Genomic DNA, 21,279 nt, shown 5'->3' with positions numbered 1-21,279 from the left:
AGACCTGTTTTTCATACTTCCCGTGTGAATGCCGACATGCGTGAAATCTGATGACACGCAGAGCGTTGTTGGATGCGTTCAAGCACGAGAAAGATACAGTGTTTCTGAAGAAGGAAACCCCCGCTCTTGTGCCGTGGACCATTCCTTTCCTTCTTGCAAATCCAGGGAGGTGTTCGCAGCGAGAGCAGCGCACAGAGCAGCAGTTAGACGGACCGGGTTGGAGTGGGAACGCAGCGGAGCGCACGACGCACGGACTCTACAGCGCAACTCCGACGCAAATGGATATTTACGCGGCTCTCGTATCCCTTTTCTTTTTAACCAAACCAGGTGAGTACATTGATTGATTGATTGATTTAAATCTTTATTTCGAGCATATTAAATAAAAAAGAAAAACAATTACACAAAACATCAGTACAAACCGCATGCACAGAGTCATTTTGCTCCAACTTCTTCATCTTGACGTCTTGCACACTCCTCAGTTTGCGCGTAAGCGCGTTTATTATTTCTTTTTTTTGGCGTCTTTGCAGGGCAACGTGTTTATTTTTTAGTTTTCAGTCTGTATTGGTGGAGGTTCTTTCTTAAATTGCAAGGGGGGAGTCGAGATAAAGAGATATAACACCTTCTGCCTGGACCTTTTTAACAAGCAGTCCGCGCACAGCGCAGGTGACGGCTGCGGGTTGGAGATGCGTCGCTTTCTAGTGGAGAGTTATATCCTGCGTGGATGGAAACTAAAAAAATATAATAAAAAAAAAGGAGAGAATAACATGCCAATTCCCCTGAAAGAAAATAATAATTCACATGCCAAAAGTAACTAGTACAAATCCATCCGCTCCACATCCTCTAACCTTCATCTCTCTCCTCCAGCTTTTGGTTTCGAATCGGATCAAGACTACCAGATCGATATCATCAATGAACTGGATGTGGCAAATGCCACCTATGGAATTACTCAAGTGGCGGGGCTTCACAACGGCAGCAAAGCCTTCCTATTTCGAGGTAAGACATTGCTTATTTATTTATGTCTCGGTTTTTTCCGCGCAACTCAAGTTCAGAAATGATCTCCTCCGTTCCGGCTGCGCGCACACGTGGGCGCCTGTGGTTGAGTTAATAGGTGCGAGGCCACGCAGCGCCGCACCTTCCTGCTGTCACACCATTTGCGGAGCTTTCTGAGACACAGCACCCCTGGGAGCGTCCGCTCATAATTACTGCGCGTTTAATTTGTCCGTTGCCAGCAGATGCTCTGAGGTTTTTCTGGACACACTTGAGGGCACGAGTTCCACCACACGGAGGTTGTTCCTAATGAAATCCCGACGTGAGATCTCCACACCGGGTGTGATGTCAGCTGTGTTTGGATAGAAGGACCCTGGAGGCTTTACAGCAGGTGGCTGGGTTGTTTTAAACCCCGAAAAAAGAGAAACCTCTGAAGTTACACAACAAAATCACCAGGGTTAAATGAACACTAGACAGTGTCTGAGTTATTTTTTTTACACCGTTTAGTGTAAAAGGAAAACTTTAAGAGTAAAATTCATTCATTTTTCAATAATTTAGCATGGTAAACTTAACCCTGCAGGTGTTAAACGGTGTTAAATTAACACTAAAAGAGTGGGCAGATATACTGTCTAGTGTTCCATTAACACTGGTGATTTTACTGTATAGGAAAGTTGAGATAAAAGTAAAGGTTTTTGATCCTCTTCTGTGATTAAGATGCCTTGTCTTTGTGGTAAGATTGCTTTACTGTTGTCCTCCCATGACTTCACCACACACTGAAAAGGTATGGCATCACTTGTTCCTTCCTCATGTGGTAAGTTCAGGAGTGGAAGCACACAAGGGAGGATGTCATACAATAAGTGGGACATTATGCTGTTTGTAAAAACATTTTAAAAAGTTCTAAAAGATACAAGATGCATAAACAATATTTTTTTATCTGTTATTTTCTGAATAACAGCTATCAAGAAGCATTTTTCATCAATTTTATATTTGTCTTTTTGGCATTTTTAACCTAAGAAATGGGATGTGGGAATGATGTTTTTCACTTTTTTCTTTGGGCAATCCTACTCAAATACAAAAATACTGACAAACACCAACAGGCAGAATTTAAAATCGACATCCCTGGGTGTTGAGTCTTGTACAAAGCAGATGCTCAGTGTTCTTTGTGTGTGTATGCGGTTTTATTCTCTCAAGTGCTTGGCTCAGTGCGGTGCTGGCATTACATGAATGAAGCCAGGGCAGCTTGGCCAACTCCGCCGCGGCAGAGCCGTCCAAGATTCAGGGCTGGAGCCCTTCACTGGATACACAGCCTTAGTACTTGCTACACCCACAAGCCCACACACACACACACAGTCCTACTCTGACCACCTCTACCCATAGTTTCAGGCTCCCAGAGTTGGCTGCAGCGGCCAAGTGGCATGGGAAATGGGGGACTAGTCTAATTGAGAGAACTGGACTCACTTGCTCGTGACCCATTTCATACTTAGCTGGTGCTGTGATGGCCTTGTAACCCAGATGGCTCCACTGAGCAAGTGTTGCCAAAGTTGCAGCAATTGCCAGGTTATAAAAAAAAAAAAAAAAGAACTGTTGATGTTCTAATGAGCTACAGTACAGCATCAATCAGTCCATGATTGAACATCTGGTGGAAGGTGGTCTGCCTCTGCTGCTGGGGCGGGTTGGGTCAGTAATTATTCAACATGAGTTAGTTGTTTGCAGTCACATTGTGTTCTCACTCAGTATCATATTTCATCTGCGTGACTGCCTGAACCTTGGAGAGGAATATTATAATGAAAAGAATTTGAAGGTGGGGTGGGGGCTGGGTGCTCCAATTAATGCCGACGGAGCAGAGACGGAGATTGTTCCGGTTGTGTTTTTGGCAAGGCTCTTTGTCACCGGTCTCCCAGTTAACTGGTGGTTTGCAAACACCAGATGGTTTGCGTTAGATGACAGATTTTGGTTACTCCTCTCTTATGTTTTCAGCAACATAATGCAAATGACGCTAATGGCAAAGAAAGCTCAACTAATTACCTAGATATTTGCATATTAGGCATAATTTGTACTTTTTATCTGCCGGAAATTGCTGGGACATCAGATGTATTTGAAAAAAAAAAAGTTATGTTTGCCCAGATAGGGCTGACCTACTTTCTCATCCTACATTGAAACTTGGATTGTCAGCCTCATTACTCAGACCCCCCTCTGTCCCAGCATTGATTCGGATTTACAATTATGGTGGTACTAGTTTGTTTCTCAGTATCCCCCCGTGGGTACTTTGAGCATCAGGTGGTTTTGGTTTGGTGTTGGGTGGAATAATTCAACCTCTAACTGATGTTGCTTCATAAAAGCTTTCTTAATGATACTTAAGAAATATGAAATACCGGAATAATAATTTGAAACATTAAAAGAGATTTCTTCCCAGAGATTGTAGCTTCTGGCTCTCTGAAAGAATAATGTTGAAGTGCACTTGGAATAATTCATAAAATTAAGTTTAGAGGACATTAGTTGAAAATGATCGCTGTTATGTGCTTGAGAGCATATGTTTGTGTGTGAAGTAAATACCACCCCAAAAACCTGGAGATATCACAGCCTTGTCACTTTGTTTGGGGCTACATAAATCTGAACCAAAACAAACAAACAAAAAAAACATTGTCTACTGTTAAACCAACGCCTTGTCTATTGGACTACGTTCACACTGCAGTTCCCAAGGGACCCAAATCCGATTTTTTGCTCATATGTGACTCAGATCTGATTTGTTTATGACAGTGTGAACAGCACAAGTCACATGGAATCTGATCTTTTCAAATCAGATTCAGGTCGCTTCCATATGTGGTTCTAAATCGGATACAGGTCTGATGTTTTGCAATGCGACCTCAGTGTGAACCGCCAGGTCGGCAATAATACGACTTTGACGTCACTTGAGAGCGACCGTTGTCCTAATACTGCGCTGGCGGGGGCGGGAGTCACTCGGAAGTGATCGGAAAAGGTCAAGACAAACATGGAGGATAGCGGCGACGGAGCTAATCAGTGAAGGGACAGTGAGGTCTTGGACCTTATAAGTATTTGGGGGGACACTTTGGGGGGACACTAGTCCACATGATTGTCCTCGGGGGCAATGATGGGGATATGAGTCTCATCAATCGCTCCAGCGCACTGTGGGAAACCCCACCTCTGTCGGAAGCCTTGTAGGACGTCCCAGAGATCGTCTCCTTGAGGTAGGTTGATGTAGTCAGGCATAAGGACATGGTGAACGGCCTTTCAAAAGTCGTGGACAATGAGACAAACGGAGGACTTTGCAATGCCAAACAGGTTGGACATAGTCCGGTAACCTGCCTCTGTCGCCAGCCAATATAACCCAACTCCTACACGCTTTCTCAGGGAGATGGGTCGCCTGAACTGAGTGTCTTGTCTTGAGAGTCTTGTGGAGAGGCGCTGACAGATGTATTGGAAGGTAGCCCTCGACATCCTGAAATTCTGGATGAAATCTGTCTCTGTAAAGATGTTCATCACATCATGATCCCACCACTCCTGACTCCGAGTCCGCATCCACACACACCTCACTACAGACGAGGCAGCCATCGCTCCACAAAAAGCCATTATTAAAAATGCGGCTTTCTTTCTTCTCCTTCTCCTCTTCATTAACACTTGCTCACAGTTTCGTCGGCTTCCACCACACAACAACTTCAAAATATACCCATGTACGCTCACTTCTGTTGCCTCCATGTTTACCGCCGTATGACGGCGTGCTGCGTGTGACGTCTTTGTTATTGTTCCTCTGCGCATGTGGGTCAGTTCAGGACCGCGATGCGTTCACACTCGAGTCTGATATAGGACACATTTTAAAAGATAATGTGAACAGCCACACAAAAAAATCGGATATGGGAAAAAATCGGCATTGAGCATTAAGGCCTGCAGTGTGAACGTAGTCTTGGAGTAGCGTCTCTGTATCCAGATTATGCTGAATACCTAAGTGAGTCTTTTGTATCGCTGCTAGCTCTTCATCCAAGTCCATTTGTGTAAAACTGAAGTTAATCTGAGTAAACAGAAGATCATGTTCTGATCATGAGATCAGAATAATCACAGGCACAGAACAACATCGTTTTTCTGACCAGGAATGTGAGCTGGGAAGTATAGTTTAAATGTAAATGATGGGAAACGCTACTCGTTCCAAACTGCTTCTGACCGCCTGTTAATTGGTGTCACAACATGCTGCCGCACAGTCGTCTGTTTGGGCTGAGGACATTTTGGATTGGCTTTAATTATCCCCTGATCCATAGGGGTGTCCTACAGGCACGTAATAGTGATGTCTCTTTGTAGGGAAATCATATGCATGTGCATCGTTTTTGGCAGGGTTCATATTAACCTCTCAGCTAAAAGATGAACAATTGGATTTTTAAGAACTGCATTATATTTCATAAACTGATAAAACCTGTACATAAATGAATAGGTCTGGTCGATTTACTCCCCTCTGCTCTGCATGGACTCCAAATCATTAACATTAAATGGTAACTGCAAGTGCAGCTTTGATCTTGGTATCGCTGAAATCTTTAAAGACGCCTCCTCAGCCTTTGAGGGCAATTATCCTCAACTCATAACAACTCTTCAGACTGGTGTGAGGGCTAAAATGTGCTGTAATTAATGCCTAATCGACCTGCCTGTCGATTTCAGGCTTTCAAAAAAAATCTTTTTAAGAAAAATACAAAGCTGGAGATGACTGTTTTTTATTAAACAAAGGGAGCTACAGCTTATTTTTTACATGTCCCTCTTTTCATTTAAACCAGTATTTGTTGCTGAAAACTGGCCAAATGTGGCATGTTAATTGTACCTCAAACATGTCACTGTTGTTCAGCAGCAGAATAAAGGTTTCTGCCATCGGAAACATTAAATTACAGAAGAAACTTGGTATGTGTCCAAAAATCATCTGCATTCATAAAAAAATAATTTTTAATTTTAATCCATAAGGTTAAACTTTAAGTTGAAAAGATCTACTCAGGTCTTTGCAGTTCCTTACTTTTAATTTATAAAGATCCCAGTCTCCTTCCTTGCTCTTCATTTTTCTATTTTTCTATTTTCTTTGCTTAGAAGTTGAAACTCTTTCCTAATGTGTTCCATATCTATGGCATGCTGTGTGCAGCTTTTCATTTCCATACAAACAGATTTGGACACCAATAGCCAATAAGTCTTAAAGTACTATAGTACACTATGAGAGCGAGGATGCAGCACTAGCCGAGCCTCTGGGCGCCGCTGAGCCTGGATGCGCCACAGCCAGGCTTTGCTGAGGTTTTGCACCATCCTCAGCATGTCTTCAAGTCCCACTCTGAGCCTTTCAGAAGCGGAGTGTTTCAGAAGCAGAGCACTTCCAAGCGCTGCCTGCTGGGCGGAAAATACTTGAAGGTTTCAAGATTACATCAGAAACACAGAGTATTCTGCTGGTGGGTTTTTTTTCCCTTTAATGACCTCTCATCACTATCTTTCAAATTAAAAAGAGTGAGTGGTGTCAAATAAAATGGGCTTTTTGACTTCTAAATTTAACTTTTTATCCACAGTCTCCACAGTTGAACGTAATGTTGACGTAAAAGTCGGAGTCCTATCATGTTTTTTTTTATTTTGAGTTGACCAGATTGCCTGTCTGTTTTTCCTGTATCTGACTTCCTGCCAGCTCGACCTACCATGTGTAAATTAACACAGACTGGCTACAGCTGAGCGCCAAAATAGACTTGGCTCATACAGTATCTTTAGTGGAGTAGAGCAGTCAGTCACATTTGAGACGCTTCTAATCCTTGCTGCCGCACTTCTGGTGTGAACACTGGTGGCACAGTGCAGCTTTTCTGTGACTCTTCCACTTCTGGTGGGACCCGGGCTTGAGAGGTTGCAGCAGCATGTATCCAACCGAACTCGCTACATTACAAACCAGCCAAGAAATTTGGCCATGACTTTTGCTACTGATTATTCTTTTCAGCTTAATATCCTTTATGATTCAGGTTTTGCACTGGTTTAGCAGATGGGGATACCAAAGTAATGTAACAGCCAACAATCTGAGGGTAACGCATCGATCTAAAATTGAAATTGAAAATTGAAATTAAAACTTTTTTTGTGTGTGGTTATTTCAGGAACTGGAATATATGCTCTCAAGAACAGAAAGTGACTTCTTTAATTTGTTTCCTAAATCTGTTCCTTTTCAATCAGTTGACTTTCTGTAAAAAAAAATATATTTTATATTTCTTTATTTTCATACATATCAACATAAACATAGCCACACGGAGGAATCCATTCTTAAGGCAGTTTGTGAAATGCCACAAAATTAATCATCTCATTTAATGAGACAAAACAAATAATAATGATGATAATACTTTTTTTCAAAACAGCCCCCTTTGGCAGGTTGGAGGGGTCTGGTGGGAAAGCTACAAAGACTTGCAGATTTTGATGAAATACTTTGGTTCAGCTGGTTTTATTTTTAGTCATCAGTTGCTTTGATTTATGCATTTAAAAATCTGCTTGGAGAACAGAAACCGTGCAAGGCAGATGACTGAGCGACTGAACCTCCCACTAAAATACAGTCTCCATTAGCACAAATGCAGTTGTCTCTTTTTTCACACTTTGTCAAGACTGCTGAAAATCAAAATAAATTGAAACCAACAGCTTTGTGGTTTCAGAATCCATGTTAAGAAACATGGGATGTCAGTCAGTGGCCATTGTGGCTTGATTTTGCTTTGCACATTTTAGTTAATCCATATACAGTAGTAAACATTTACTTGAGCGAAGAGAATGTAAATTAAATCATTTTGAATGGTAATTTAACTATAACAGTTTGTTTTTTTAAATACAAAACAAAAAACGAATTACCACCCAATATTGACATACATACACCATTTTAGTCAGTCACACAAACTAAAATATCTTCACGCACCACACCAAAAAGGTGCTACATCCTGCAAATGCAAGAAAGTTAACAGTTTAAAGCTGTGACTCCACAGATGGTAATCACCGGTTTAAAATCCTGCATCTTTGTAGATGAGTTCAGTAGAAGCTGCCTCTGCTGTTGTGCTTTTGTGATACTACTTTTTCTTAGAATGTATTTATTGTGAAAGCTGAAATTGGTCAATTATGAAAAGCAAAATTGTCGGCTCCAAAATTACCCAATTTCAACTTCTTCTCTAACTGAAAAGAAATGGCAAATGTGTCTCATATAAATGGACCTACGATGTAACCAGCACTTTCACAAGTGAAAGCAGTCAGTAACCTTGTGCCACTCTGTCCTCAAAAACCCTGACTGGAACTGCAGGAGGTAAATTTAAAAAAAAAAAAATAGTTCAGTCACTTTTTTAGTAACCAACAAAACTAACAAGTCGACCCAAGGTAAAGGTTGAAGAGTTTGAGCTGCTGCCAGGAGAAAACATGCTCTTTTTTCTATGCAAGTTACTTTGTTCATTCTGCTTTCATGGCCTTAAAGAAGCAAAAATAATTGATTCAAAGAAGAGCTACAGATGCTGGGAGAATATATCTAGTAAGCACTGTATATTTCCTCATGCTGTATCCAGAGCTAACCTTTGAACAGAGTTTTATATTGAAGGTGAGTCAATATATTTTGTATTTAATGGATATCCGTTTTCTTTTTTTTCTTAAATTTTAAACAACTCCACCTGCTTTTCACTTCTTCAGAATGTAAAAATGACTTAAATTCCCACCTTGTTCCTGACATGTTCACTTGTAATTGTTGAGAAAAGTACAGTATGTAGAATGAATATATGAAAACCCTAATACCAAAACAGTTAAGACCTGGTATAAAACGTAAAGTTGCACTGAATGCATTGATTAGCAAATCCCATAAAGGTTTATTTCCTTCACAATTGTCCCTAGAATACATTACACATAAAATGTTTAAGTTGAGACATTTTATCATTTCATGAAAAATATTTGCTCGTCTTGAATTTGATGACGGCAACAGGAAGGGACATTGACACCAAAGGCTAGGCTAAAAAGTGGTGCTAAAAAGGCAGTAGGTAGGTTATTTGGTAACATTTCAGCAAGAGTTGGGGCATCAATTTGCAAAAAAAGAAAAATTTGTGAAACAATTAAAAGTAATGTTCGTCAGTATAACGTGAATATTTTCAATATTTAATTATCTACAGCACACAATGTCATCATTGCTTGAAACTTTTCATACTTTGAATTATTTACTTCGAAGGTGCAATTGCCTTCTGGATTTACTTCAGGATCTAATGGAAACCATCGTTACGTGGATTAACTGGATTTATGTGTGGCCGGTGATCACCTTGGCTATCCTGTCTTTTGTTCCTTGCCCTGTGGAAGGTCTACTGTAGCATTGCACGGCTGAGCTCCTCCGACTCTGCTTCCATCTAAACATCCTTCCACTTGTGGCTCTTCACAACTATCCAGACATCACTGCAAGGCCCTACCGCACATACGATCACACTAATTCCATTAGGTACATCTGGTCCACAACTCGACGCTTATCCTTGTAAATTCAGCAAGGACATTGACCACAGTGTGTTAGTCTTGCCTGGCTAGGTTGGCTGACTCCACAATCAATCATCGGAACACCACTCTCAACTTTGGTTTGTTAAACATCTGTTCGCTTGCAAGAGGGATCTTGTTCAGGATTTCATTTTAAACTGTAAGCTGTATTTTCTTTCTGTTTACCTGAAATGTGGCGACAGCCCAGTGACTTTGACTTGAGTTTGTTTACACGTCTAAACCTCTCAGCCTCGGCAGGGGTGGTGGGGTTGCAACGATTTACCACCAGCAGTGGAAAGACATGCCAGTTGAGGCTCTGGTTTTCCACTCCTTTTGAATATACTGCATCACAGCTCCCTGGGGGGTACTCCCACTATTTTATGTACTCTATTGGTCTATTGACTATCGAACCTAATACGGATTTTACTTGCATATCCACACTCTCTCCAAACATGATAATACTTTGACTTCAATATCCATATGGGCAATGATAATAATGCCTTTACCAGACTTTGGATCCTGTCTAGATAGTTTTAGACTACGATAATTGAAATTGACTAACAGAATATGGTTATCATACTTGTAAATGGTGACTCCATTAACCTCCCCACTCACTCCAAATGGCATATTCTGGACTTGATTTGCTGTTCTGGTGGTGATCTTACTGACTACAAAGCCAATTTCATTCTGTTCTCTTAATATCTCTTTCAAAGTAAGTTTGTTTCTCTCCAAAACCCATCTGTGGGAGGGTGGAGGAGCTGCAGGCACTCAGGCTGACGGGCCACACCTGTGTCCCGTCAGCCTGAGTGCCTGCAGCTCCTCCACCCTGCCACACCATCCTTCCTATTAAATTTTTTTACAGGAAAATCAACAACCTTCTTAACACCTTTTGCTCCATTGAAACACAGATCTGTTTTATTGTCCCATTCTATTCCACGGTTCACTCCCACCCTGTGACAACTTAAAGCTAAGGGGTGCCAGCTTGAATACTTTGCAAGAAAACTGGACTCTGAAGGAGCTGCAGCTTCCACCGTGGACTTGACCTCCATCGTTGTCCACTATCCACCTATTCTCAAGCTTCACTTTTTCACACAAAACTGATATGTCCAAGCTGATTCAGAAATCAAAACTTTCCACTTGCCTGCTTGACCCTCTCCCTACAGTTTTAGTCAAAGCCTGTCTTCCTTCACTGGCTCCTAGCATCACTGCCAATATTTAATCTGGCCGCACACAGTTCATACAACTGAAGTCTCATACTCCAAATTCATTCCCCGTCACTACTGGGGTGCCCCATGGGTCGATCATAGGGCCTCTCCTGTTCATTATATACATACTGCCCCTTGGACACACATTTCGTTAATATAATATCAACTTCCATTCCTATGGAGACGACACGCAGCTCTACATCTCCTCCAAATTCAACTTTTTGCTTTACCACCCTCCCTTTCTGACTGCCTTCAGGAAATCAAAGCATGGTTCTCCTCGAATGTTCTGAAAATTAACAGAAATAAAACAGAAGTTCTACCCGTTGGCACAATGTCCGCTCTAACCAGATCACACAGTCTCTCATCAACATTGACAGCTCCTCCATCCTCCCCTAATGTAAAGAGTCTGGATGTCATCCTTGACAGAACGCTATCAATTCAAGCTCACATCAACAGCATCACCCGGTCTGCTTATTACCACCTCTGAAACATCAACCGACTGCATTCATCCCTCACTTCGCATGCTTCTGCTAACCTCATCACCAGCCTTGTCACTTCTCAGATCGATTATTGTAACTCACTTGTCTTTGGTCTGCCCATGAAATCCCCTTCATAAAATGCAGCTCCTGCAGAACTTCCCTGCGCAATTCATAACCCGCACCTCTTCCTTTGAACACGTTACCCCTGTTCTGCAACAGCTTCACTGGCTCCCAATGAAACACAAGGTACTGCTTCTCATTTTCAAATGTGTCCATAATTTGCCCCCCCCCCTATCTTTCTGATTTGCTCCACATTGCCACTTCCTCCTGTACTCAGGTCATCCTCCTTGCTTCACCTTACTGTTCCCTCTGCCTATCTCACCACTATGGGATGCAGAGCCTCCTGTCACTCTGCTTCCCGGCTTTGGACCTTACTCCCATCTGTGCTTGGGAACATAGACTCTCTCTTCCCTCATACAAATCTGAACCTAAAGCCCACCTGTTCAAACTGTCCTATTCACTTTGACCCTGCTATCTATCTGCCTAAGTAATGTTTTTATTTATTTATTTCAATTCCTTTTACTGTTTTGTAATTTGTAATTTTGTAATGACCTTGGATGTAGAAAGGTGAGTTTATTTGTTTAGCACATTTCAGCAACAAGGCAATTCAAGGTGCTTGACACAATAAAAACATGAAAAGAGAGGCACCAATAAATATAATTATTGTTATTAGCATTAAAGGATTCAGTGGATCTAGAGAAATAGTTTTGCACTGTAAATCAATGTGAGATGGCCACAAAATCTGGGCAGTTTTTTTTAATCAAATTAATCCAGTGCTATTAATAATGCATTTAGGGGAATGTGATCCACTTTGGATTGATGCAAACTGACAAGTGCAAGAAAAACATCTCACTCCTCAGAAAACTGTGGTTACGTAATATGTTTTGAAATGTATAATCGTAACAGTTGAGCTTTTTCCTCATCAAAGGGTTTTTTTTACTGAAAAACCCAGGATGACACCTGTGTACTAAGAACCTCATCACTTCCCTTGTTAACAAGATAAAACCTTCAAGATGGCCCTATCTTTTCTGCAGCGTACCATTTTGAGTGCAGCTCCGATGAATTATGGGAGAAGAACACACCAGTTAGATTAAATGTTAGTTTAAAACATCAATAGTAAACATCAGGTTGTGCTGTAGGTTCATTGCTTTGGAGCAGTCATACAGTAAATAAGTGACTCTCAAAGGAGCAAATAGAGAAGTTTATTTACTCATGTGATCAGTAAATAGACTTGACTTGGCTGGACTTCAGTGAGGCTGTTTTTTTGTTTTTGCCAGAAGGAAGATCTCATCACTCTTTCCACCTGTACAATAAATCCAGACGCAAATCCCGCAGTTTATATATTTATAGTTTTTCTCCTGCAGCTGTCAGAAACCAATCTGAGATTGACAAGCGATCTTAACTTTTAATGAATTGATAGGTGAGCAATGTTGATTTGTAGACCAAAACTCCAAATCACGAGAAACAAAGGAGTCAAGGAAGTACGTCATCCATTTTTTTCTACTGTATATAAGAAGAAAAATATCACTTAGACTTTTCACTTGTAGTAATACATTTCCTTAAACTGCTTTTTGGAAGTGGTTCCCAGTGTGTTTTTAAGCCATAACCATGGAAGTGTGCAAGAGTAACTGCTGATTGAAGTGTTTACTGCCTCCTTATTATTGAAGGATTTGGTAATTATCCGCAATGAGGTTTCTTGGCCATCACCTCACAGCCACCAGAGACTGCATCACTAGTATTATGCATCACTGGAGTGAGTGTGTTTGTGTGTGAGTGTGTGAGACGGGTTTAATTGACCAAAGTTTTAATTTTCTCATGATCAGCACGCCACTCAGCTGTGTGAATATTCATAGACGTCTCTCTCTCTCTCAAGTATGACACAACCGTTAATGAAGTAAGACATCCCTAAAGTTCTTTTTTTTTGTCCCCAGAAACATTTCAGCATTTAAAAACTATAAACTTGAGTAACTGAGAGCAACATTAGCTTTGGCAGTGTATAAATTCTGACTATAGCAACTTGAATGGCAGACATTAAAAAGACTAAAATATAAAACATGGTGAAGCCCCCGTAAATTTTTCCCACTGCTCATCAAATCAATCTGCAGTTCCTAATTTACATCCAGCAGCAGAGTTTATTGTCAGTGCAGGTGACAGTCGTTCAGTAAAAAGAGAACCGAAGGATGTTTTATAATGATATTTATTAGTGCTCCATCAGTGCACTTTGTTTGCCGTTCTCTTGCAGAGTCTTGTTCTGTCAGTGGAATAAAGGCAGCTGGTGGCTGAGGTAATCTGTTAACTGACCCTGGATATCCTCGAGTTGAAAGCAGTGATATTGGATTAGACTAACTCTGAAGGACAGAAGAAAATTTAATGTGTTTTGAAGGATAATGTCTTGTCCAAAAAAAGTTAAGGGATCCAGTTCGGAGCTGTTTTCAACTCTGAAAACATGACATTAAAAACAAAGCGGGGAGATTAACTTTAATTAGTGGCTCATCTGAAGCAAAGTTGCAGTCATTGTAATTTTCACAAGGTTATCGTTAACTCTTCACCAGCCCTGGCAACAGAAACTGCAACCACCTGTGTAAAAGGTCCCCAAATTAAAATGAGCGCTGTTTTTGTTTGCAGTAAATGCCTGAAGATGTTTTTTTTTCAGCTCTAGTGGCCCTTTATTCAAGTTGCCGACAGGAAGGGGGTAGAGAGAGAGAATGGGGATGTAAAGGTGCACAAACCAGGATTTGAACCTGCGACCTGTAGGAGGACTGCAGCCTCAGTAAATGAGCCGCTTGCTTAACCCACTACGCCACCGAGCGGCTCAAGATGTTCTTGTTTTGAAGGCATACACAAACTTGCAACTTTACTATTTTTTTTAACTACTGTTCTACAATAAGGAAGGCCCAACCACCAGAAATGGTTTTTGATTTAACTGAATTCAAATGACATGGGCAAAACCTTTTTAACAGCAGTCACTGCCATTAAGTGACCTCTGTAGTTCAAAAATGAGACTTGTGCATGTGCAACAACTATTTTGTCCTGAGTAAACTCCTCAGTGTCTCAGGTTTAATGGGAGCCGACTCTACACTGCATTTTTCACATCTCCATAGAGTGACTTTGGGTGTAAAAAGTTCATAGAGGGTAATTTAAGAATAGTCTATTATTTCTGAGCCGTTCTGCTGTGTTTTGGTTCATTATCCCATTTGAGGATCAATGACCTTTAGCTGAGGCTGAGCTCCCTGACGCTGGACAGCATGTTTCACTCCAGGTTGCCTTCATAGTCTGCAGATTTCAATAGGCCCTTTGACAATTCAAGGCATCCTGCACTAGATGGGACTTGGCATAAAACTATTTTGTCTCATAAGTCCAAAGGACATTTGACCAGAAACTTTGGCATTGCGCATTTTAGCATTTGACTCTGGCATTTTTTCTGTTTTATCTTTAAATGGTGGAGTCCTCATGGGGTTTCTTCTATCGAGCTCATTGATGTTCGGAAGTTGATGGATGATGCTATCAAACAATGATGTACCCTGGCTTTGGAGTTCAGTCTGAAAGCCTCTTTTTTTATTTTCCGTGGCTCGTTCTCCACCATCTGCGCTTCCATTTGCATCTTCCTGTTTAAACTGGGGTTGTATTTCCTCTTGTAGCCACATCCCGGGAGGTCGGTTACACTCCCAGGGACGTTTTTAGAGTAATTAATAATATTGGCAACTGTATTCACAGGGACATGAAGGTGCCGTAAACTGGTCTCAGCCTTTTATCTTTAACATTCTTATCTACAGTATATTTTTTTGTGAGCTCTGCAGGTATCTCTCTCCTTTACATCCTCTGCTCCATGTTCAGTGTGGTATCTCAAAGATGCCATATGGGATTAATAGCCGATTAACAATATTGATGTCCATGAATGCAGCACGGTGGCTTAGTGGTAAGCACTGTTGCCTCGCAGCAAGGAGGTTTTTGATTTGGTTCCTGGGCCCGGCAGGAGTATTTCTCTGGGGAGTTTGCATGTTCTCCTTGTGCTTGTGTGGGTTCCCTCCAGGTACGAGTCTAAATTACCCATAGGTGTGTGTGTGTGTGTGTGTGAGAGAGAGAGTGTGTGTGTGCATGGTTCAACCATGATTTTTGTTTGTCTATATGTGGCCCTGAAAGAGCCAGGATAGGCTCCTGCAGAACCCTGTGACCCTATACAGGATTAAGTGGGTATAGAAAATGGATGGACGGATTGATATACGCCACTGACACTAAGTAAGACAAAACAAATAGTTTGGAACACTTTAACACAATGATGTGTTAGACCCATGTCCAGAGAAATGATGGCTACCTTGGCTAAAGTATGCAGTTGGTCATCCTGTCTCTGAGGGCAACATTGTGTAACTGTTTTTTGCCCTCTAATTGGTGTATTTAAAGGAGCTTGAAGCCGGATTGAGGCAGGATTTATGAAAAAAAATTCGTATACGTTTTAAGTTTTCTAGTAATAATGTCAGATGAAGCGTTCCAAACCCAAAAGAATGAGCCTTCTAGTGTATCTCTCCGTTGCCTTTAACAGGCTGTGTGCTGCAAAATGTGCTGCAATTCGGGCCCAAATTTCCCACGCTGGGCTGCGGATGTGACGTCACATGACGCTGCATGCGCGTTCTCCCCGTTCTCCCGTGCCGGCTTCACTGTTGGCTGCAGTACCCCCAACGGCCGTCGTGGTGAAGGGTGGCGCTAGAGAGTCTAATTTCTTAAAAGGAGCCTCATGCTCCTTTAAAGCAATTATAGCTGTAAGGTTCTTGGAAAAACAAACATTCGAAAATATTCAGATTTATCTTTGATGACCTTTTTAATTTTCTTAACAGATTCATGCCCCACCAAATAATTTGGGAATGGTCAGTTTGTTCTAAATAGGTTTATTTAAATGATTTTTTTGTTTAATTCCTGTTTTTATTTATTTATTTATTTTTGCAACATCACAGGGTCACTTTGTACTCCAACTCTAGAGTTCTTGAAGTCCAGCAGCCTTAAGATTCTTGGAATGAATAATAAAAGTATTGCTAATGGAAATAGATGGCAGCATTAAGTGTGTGTCATTTTCTATCAAATGAATGGGCACATCAAGAGACATTTGGCAGTGTGTTCCGATGTTTCAAACGCTGCAATGACGATTTGCAAGCTTGTCCTTGCTGGTTGGATTCATATAAAAGAATATTTGGCCTTGCCACATCTTTTTTTTTCCCTGAAAATCAAATCTGATGTCTTGCATCTTTTATGCTTCTGTTAGTTTTGCAAGGCTCTACTTTATTACTAATATTCTTATTAAATTACATGGTGGTCCTCATCTGAAGAGAATATGGTACGTGAATATGATCCACACATTTGTATTTTCTTTCTTTGTCAAAGCCCTTTTGATTCTGTTTTATTGACCAATGTATATACTCATACAGCACTTCCTTTACACAGTATATGAGTGCTGTGTACATCATGTAGTACTCTATTTCCCTACAATCACATGCTGATGAACATGTGTAGGCTATGTGGAGGTTCAATTCTTTGCTGAAGTACGCTTATAGATGTTGCTCTCCTTGTGGTTGGAGGTTTTAATCTGCCATTGCTATAAAAGCAAATTAGTTCATGATTGAATTTGACAGATAATTTTGATGGATAGGGCTGTAGCGATGCGTAGATAGCGTCAACGTCACACACGAGTCAGCCAAAACGAACAGTTCGCACTTTGCAGAATGGAGACCAAAACTGTGACCTCACAGAGTGCCCAACAAAGCCCTGCAAATAGCCCCCAAAACAGCCCTCAGTCATCAAAAGTATGGGGAATCTTTAAATTTAGTCCCAAACGCCTTTTGGAATGGCATACCAGACCAGCACAACAGCGATGTTGGAGCATCTAAAGCGGAGCCCCCCTCTTGTCTCTCGTGGAAGGGGCAACAATAATGGCACAATATAATAAGCAAAATAATTGCAAAAATTGCACATGATCAGTTTATGGTATGTATCAGCTCCTGCCTTTGATGTTTCCTAGTCATAACTCAGTTTACTGGCATGAAAAACTTTTTTTTTTTTAATCTGTTAGCAGAAGCTCAAGTGCCACTTTTTTATAGCTCTATCCGCCATAGAACGTTTCCTATGTTGCGTAATTGCCTTTTAAGGACGCATGTGGTTAAACTTTTTTATGTGATTTAAAACATGTAATTTATCCTGAAACAGTGCCCTGTTTCATCCAAATATGTTATTTTTAACATGTTATTTTGACGAGACTTTTGTTGGACTGGACTAAATAGACTGGCTTCTATATTTTGTGTGTGTAATAAACAACATTATTAAGGATTTTTTTTAATATTAATTTGATACATTATGGTTTTTATTAATGAAACAGAAAAATAATAGTTAGAATAATTACTTTTTGATACATCCAATTACTCATTAGATTAGTCGACTAATCGATAAAATAATCGCCTGATTAATCATTTTAAAAATAATTGTTTACCCCCAGTCCTAGTGATGGATACATTGTCAAAACTAAATGCAGCAACTACAGCTTCCTTGGGTAATTTTATAATTCTCTTTGTGAACTGTGGATTCAAATTTTGGCTTCTTTGACTTCCTTTCCAAAGTATAATCTACCCAAAAGTAACTTTTGTAGTTTTTGTTTTATAATACTGTTTTTCTTCCTTCAGTTAGTTTTGTCTGTATCAGAAGAGTCCTCAAAGTAACCAAGAAAGCTGGGTGGTGATAAGACAAGCCAATGAATCCACATCTCTGCATGTTCATTTTCTTCTCAGCACATCAGCACTGTGCATGTTATTCCTGTTTTTAGAAAGTCAAAATATACCATATTTTTGATTTTCTAAGGTAAAATGTTATCATGCATGTGTCAGGCAGTAGGGAACATGGGAGCCTTGGCTCACTCTAATGAAAATGCCTGTTCTTTAAGATGTGGATGAACCTAAGCTGCATGCAACAAAATTGAGAAGGAAAACGGCACATTAGGGAGACGTATTTAACTCTTAATTGCAGTTGCTGCACTGAAATTGAAATTGGACGGTCGGTTGTTGAAGAAATGAGAAACGGGGGATGACATTTTAGAACTCTTGGTAAACACAAATAGACCTGGAGCGTGACCTGCACTATCTTTCCATTTTCATGGCAGTCATGGCCTCCGTTCCTGCAGGCTATGGCTAAAAACACTATAAACTGAGTGATTTCTGTGACGTCTTGTTCTCTCCTGCATTCATGTTGTTTCTATTTATACCTCCCCCCCCTTCTGACTGCAGAGCTGGGTTGCATGTGGTACATGCTCTTGCAGAGAGAGCTCCATACAGCCAGGCCCGAGAGGCTGTGGGTAGTTCACAGGCTGGGAGCAGCTAAGCCAGGATACAAGTCTAAAGTCTGTGGCGCTCAATCCCAGCTGCTGAATCCAATGGAGGCTATCAAAGCTTTCATCTTTTATGCATGAGCTTCCTGGCTGTCCTACTGCTAGAGGAGGCGAGACTCTGGTCCCACCTCACAGCAACCTCAAAGGAATTATCCCATTTGAATTATTCATCGTACACGAGTGCGATATCTTTTAAAGAGACAGACGTGTCTCAATTGCCCCCCTGATGTCAAATTAAAAGCAGCACACAGGAATGCTGGCTAGACAAATGTGGCATTTATTCTGAACCTGGAAACAAGATTTCACCTGGCACAGCCGGACCTAAAATCCATATAATTGCTACAGAGAATCAAGGTCCATTAGGACCAAGATCAATAACGAGACTTCTAAGAATCTATTTTTGGCAAAGATGTGCTATAGTGAAGTTGCCTTGTACAGTTTTTAGATCCTTTCTTTGAAATCCTATCGGTTGTTATTATTATCTAGTCTTATGACAATCTTTGAAGTTCTTTTATAGAGAAATGATCTAATTCCAGAGAAAACTGGGGCTGTCTACTTTTATCCAACAGTACTTCTTCACACCTCCAGTGTTTTGTTTTTTTTCTTTGCTTTTTTTTTTACTATTCTACTGTTAGTAATAAAAGCTCTACTTTATTTTAGATTCTGATATATTAAATTGGATTCATTGAAAAAGACACTGTAGGCACACATTTATGGAAATGACGATTTTATGGTAAGTCATGTTTCATCCTGTAGATGACGCGACATAAAGTGTGTTAGTTACCTCATGTAGCTCTTCTACTAGTCTGGCATCGACGACGCTTCCTCAACTTTAGACTTTTTGTCATTTCAGAGTTTCGCTCGAAAATGTCTTCAATTGTATCCTTAACCAACCTAATTGGAGTGTTTTTGACTCGTCTCCATCTGTGTGTAAAGTGCCTTGAGATTACTTTTGTTTTCAATTGACACATTGTTAATGAAGGTGAGGTGAATTGAACCAAAACCCAAGCTGATCCCACAAGTGTTCAATGAGGTTGAGGTCAGAAGCTGGCAGCTCTTCCATCCTCTCCACTCCCAGATTCTGGTCTCTGATAAACCTGCTCTGTGAGGGAGGAGCGTTGTCATCTTGGAGGATAGACTCCGGTCCCAGACTGTGGAGATATGGGAGTGCCACCGTTGGCAGAATCTCATCTCCATATCTCTGAATTGAGATTGCCTTCAATGATGACGGGCCTCATTGAGGGGGATGCTGCCCCGCACCATCACACTGCCTCCACCAAAACATGTTACTTTATCAGTGCAGTAATCAGCATAGGATTTTCCACACTTTGACCCTACAATCCAACTCCTGTAGCCAAATTCTGGACTCATCGCTGAACATACTGTAAAGTTCCTCCACATATTCAGGTTCCAGTGCACGTGTTACAGACATCAGTGCAAATAGTCCTGATGGTGAAGGGCAGTGATGGCAGGCCTCCTGGCAGCCCTGTGAGACCGGAGACTGGCTGCGTGCAGTCTGTACCGGATTGTCTGGGCAGAGAGCTGGTGGCCATATCGTCCTGCAAATCTGTAGAAGACAGCCTAATTTATGGTGCCTGTTTGGCAGCAATTGGGGGTACCAGAAGCTCAAAACAAGATTCAGTTGCAACAGCAAAATAAGCTGTTTGGTTTTGGCAGAGAAGATTTAGCAAATTTTTTGTGGGCATAACCTACATACTCAGCTCTGTTGCTCATTTTTGTTTCTTTTTTGTTGTGCAATATTAGCATTAGTTGGCATGCTATAAAAACTGAATTTGATCATGCTGCATCAAATAGGAACTAAACAAGTTTTCTTAGACATGCATCAAATAGATATCTAAAACCAAAGAGTGCATTTTATAGACGAAAAGGGTAATGTGTTTTTGTCTCAAGCTGATTCAGCACATTGCATTTCACACATTCGAGATAAGTTAATTTGCATTTTTTTTTAAAGGTTGCGCTCAATATAAAGTCTGTTAAAGTTCCTGTAAAACCTGGTTATAGAAACCGTAAGACTATTAGACATTTTTTTTGCATGCAATGTGTGCACAAACACACATGCACAATAAATAGTTGACTGTTTTAATAATGCCACACGTTGCTGCTCCCTGCAGAGTTCATTGCACAGAGGGACGCTGGATTGCTTTTCTTCTTTTAGTGATTCATGTGTTCTATTTTTATTGTATTTTGATAACAGCAAACTTCATTGTTTTTATATTTTGCAGAAGTTTAAAAACGGTTATGAAAATGGTTTCAATGGTCTTTTATTGAAAAATCAAAGTTCCCTCTTAATTGTGCCTCATTTATCACATACGGAGAAATGTCATCGTCAATACAACAAACTAATCTTTGAATTCATGACTGCTGAACTCACGTTGGCACAGTAACCTCACCACGGAACAATTAAACTCTATTTATCGCTGCCTCAAACTGTTGTAGGAAAGAGTGCAGAATGTGTAAAAACACAGCCTTCAGCAGCTTTCTATCTCCATCAGAAACCTGATATAATTAGCCCCGTTTTGTCCTGCCCGAAGCCATTGTCTTTGTTTTGATGGTATCACAGGCGCACCGTAATTGCATTCTCATTCACTCTGCTGGCTTTGTAACCTTTCATAGATTTAAACTGGAATTTGTTCTGTTAGGACTAATTAGAGCCGATGACATTTTCATAGCTCTCAGTTATGACACAGGTGATGCACATCAGCAG

At 40.7% G+C, this 21,279-nt stretch overlaps 1 protein-coding gene across 1 annotated transcript in view; it reads left to right on the top strand.

The window, feature by feature from the left end:
• Nucleotides 1-208: 208 nt before the first annotated feature.
• The window catches only part of LOC133458088 (protein kinase C-binding protein NELL1-like), a 362,160-nt gene continuing 341,089 nt past the window's right edge, over nucleotides 209-21,279 (top strand). The window contains exons 1-2 of the mRNA XM_061737631.1: nucleotides 209-327; nucleotides 865-993. Coding sequence (XP_061593615.1) covers nucleotides 279-327; nucleotides 865-993 — 178 coding nt within the window. The 5' untranslated portion in view covers nucleotides 209-278. The remainder of the gene's footprint in view (nucleotides 328-864; nucleotides 994-21,279) is intronic.

Source organism: Cololabis saira, chromosome 2 (assembly GCF_033807715.1).
Source record: "Cololabis saira isolate AMF1-May2022 chromosome 2, fColSai1.1, whole genome shotgun sequence".
Classification (NCBI taxonomy): Eukaryota; Metazoa; Chordata; class Actinopteri; order Beloniformes; family Belonidae; genus Cololabis; species Cololabis saira.
Note: the sequence above shows the minus strand (reverse complement) of the source record. Positions and strands in the feature narration are given on the sequence as shown.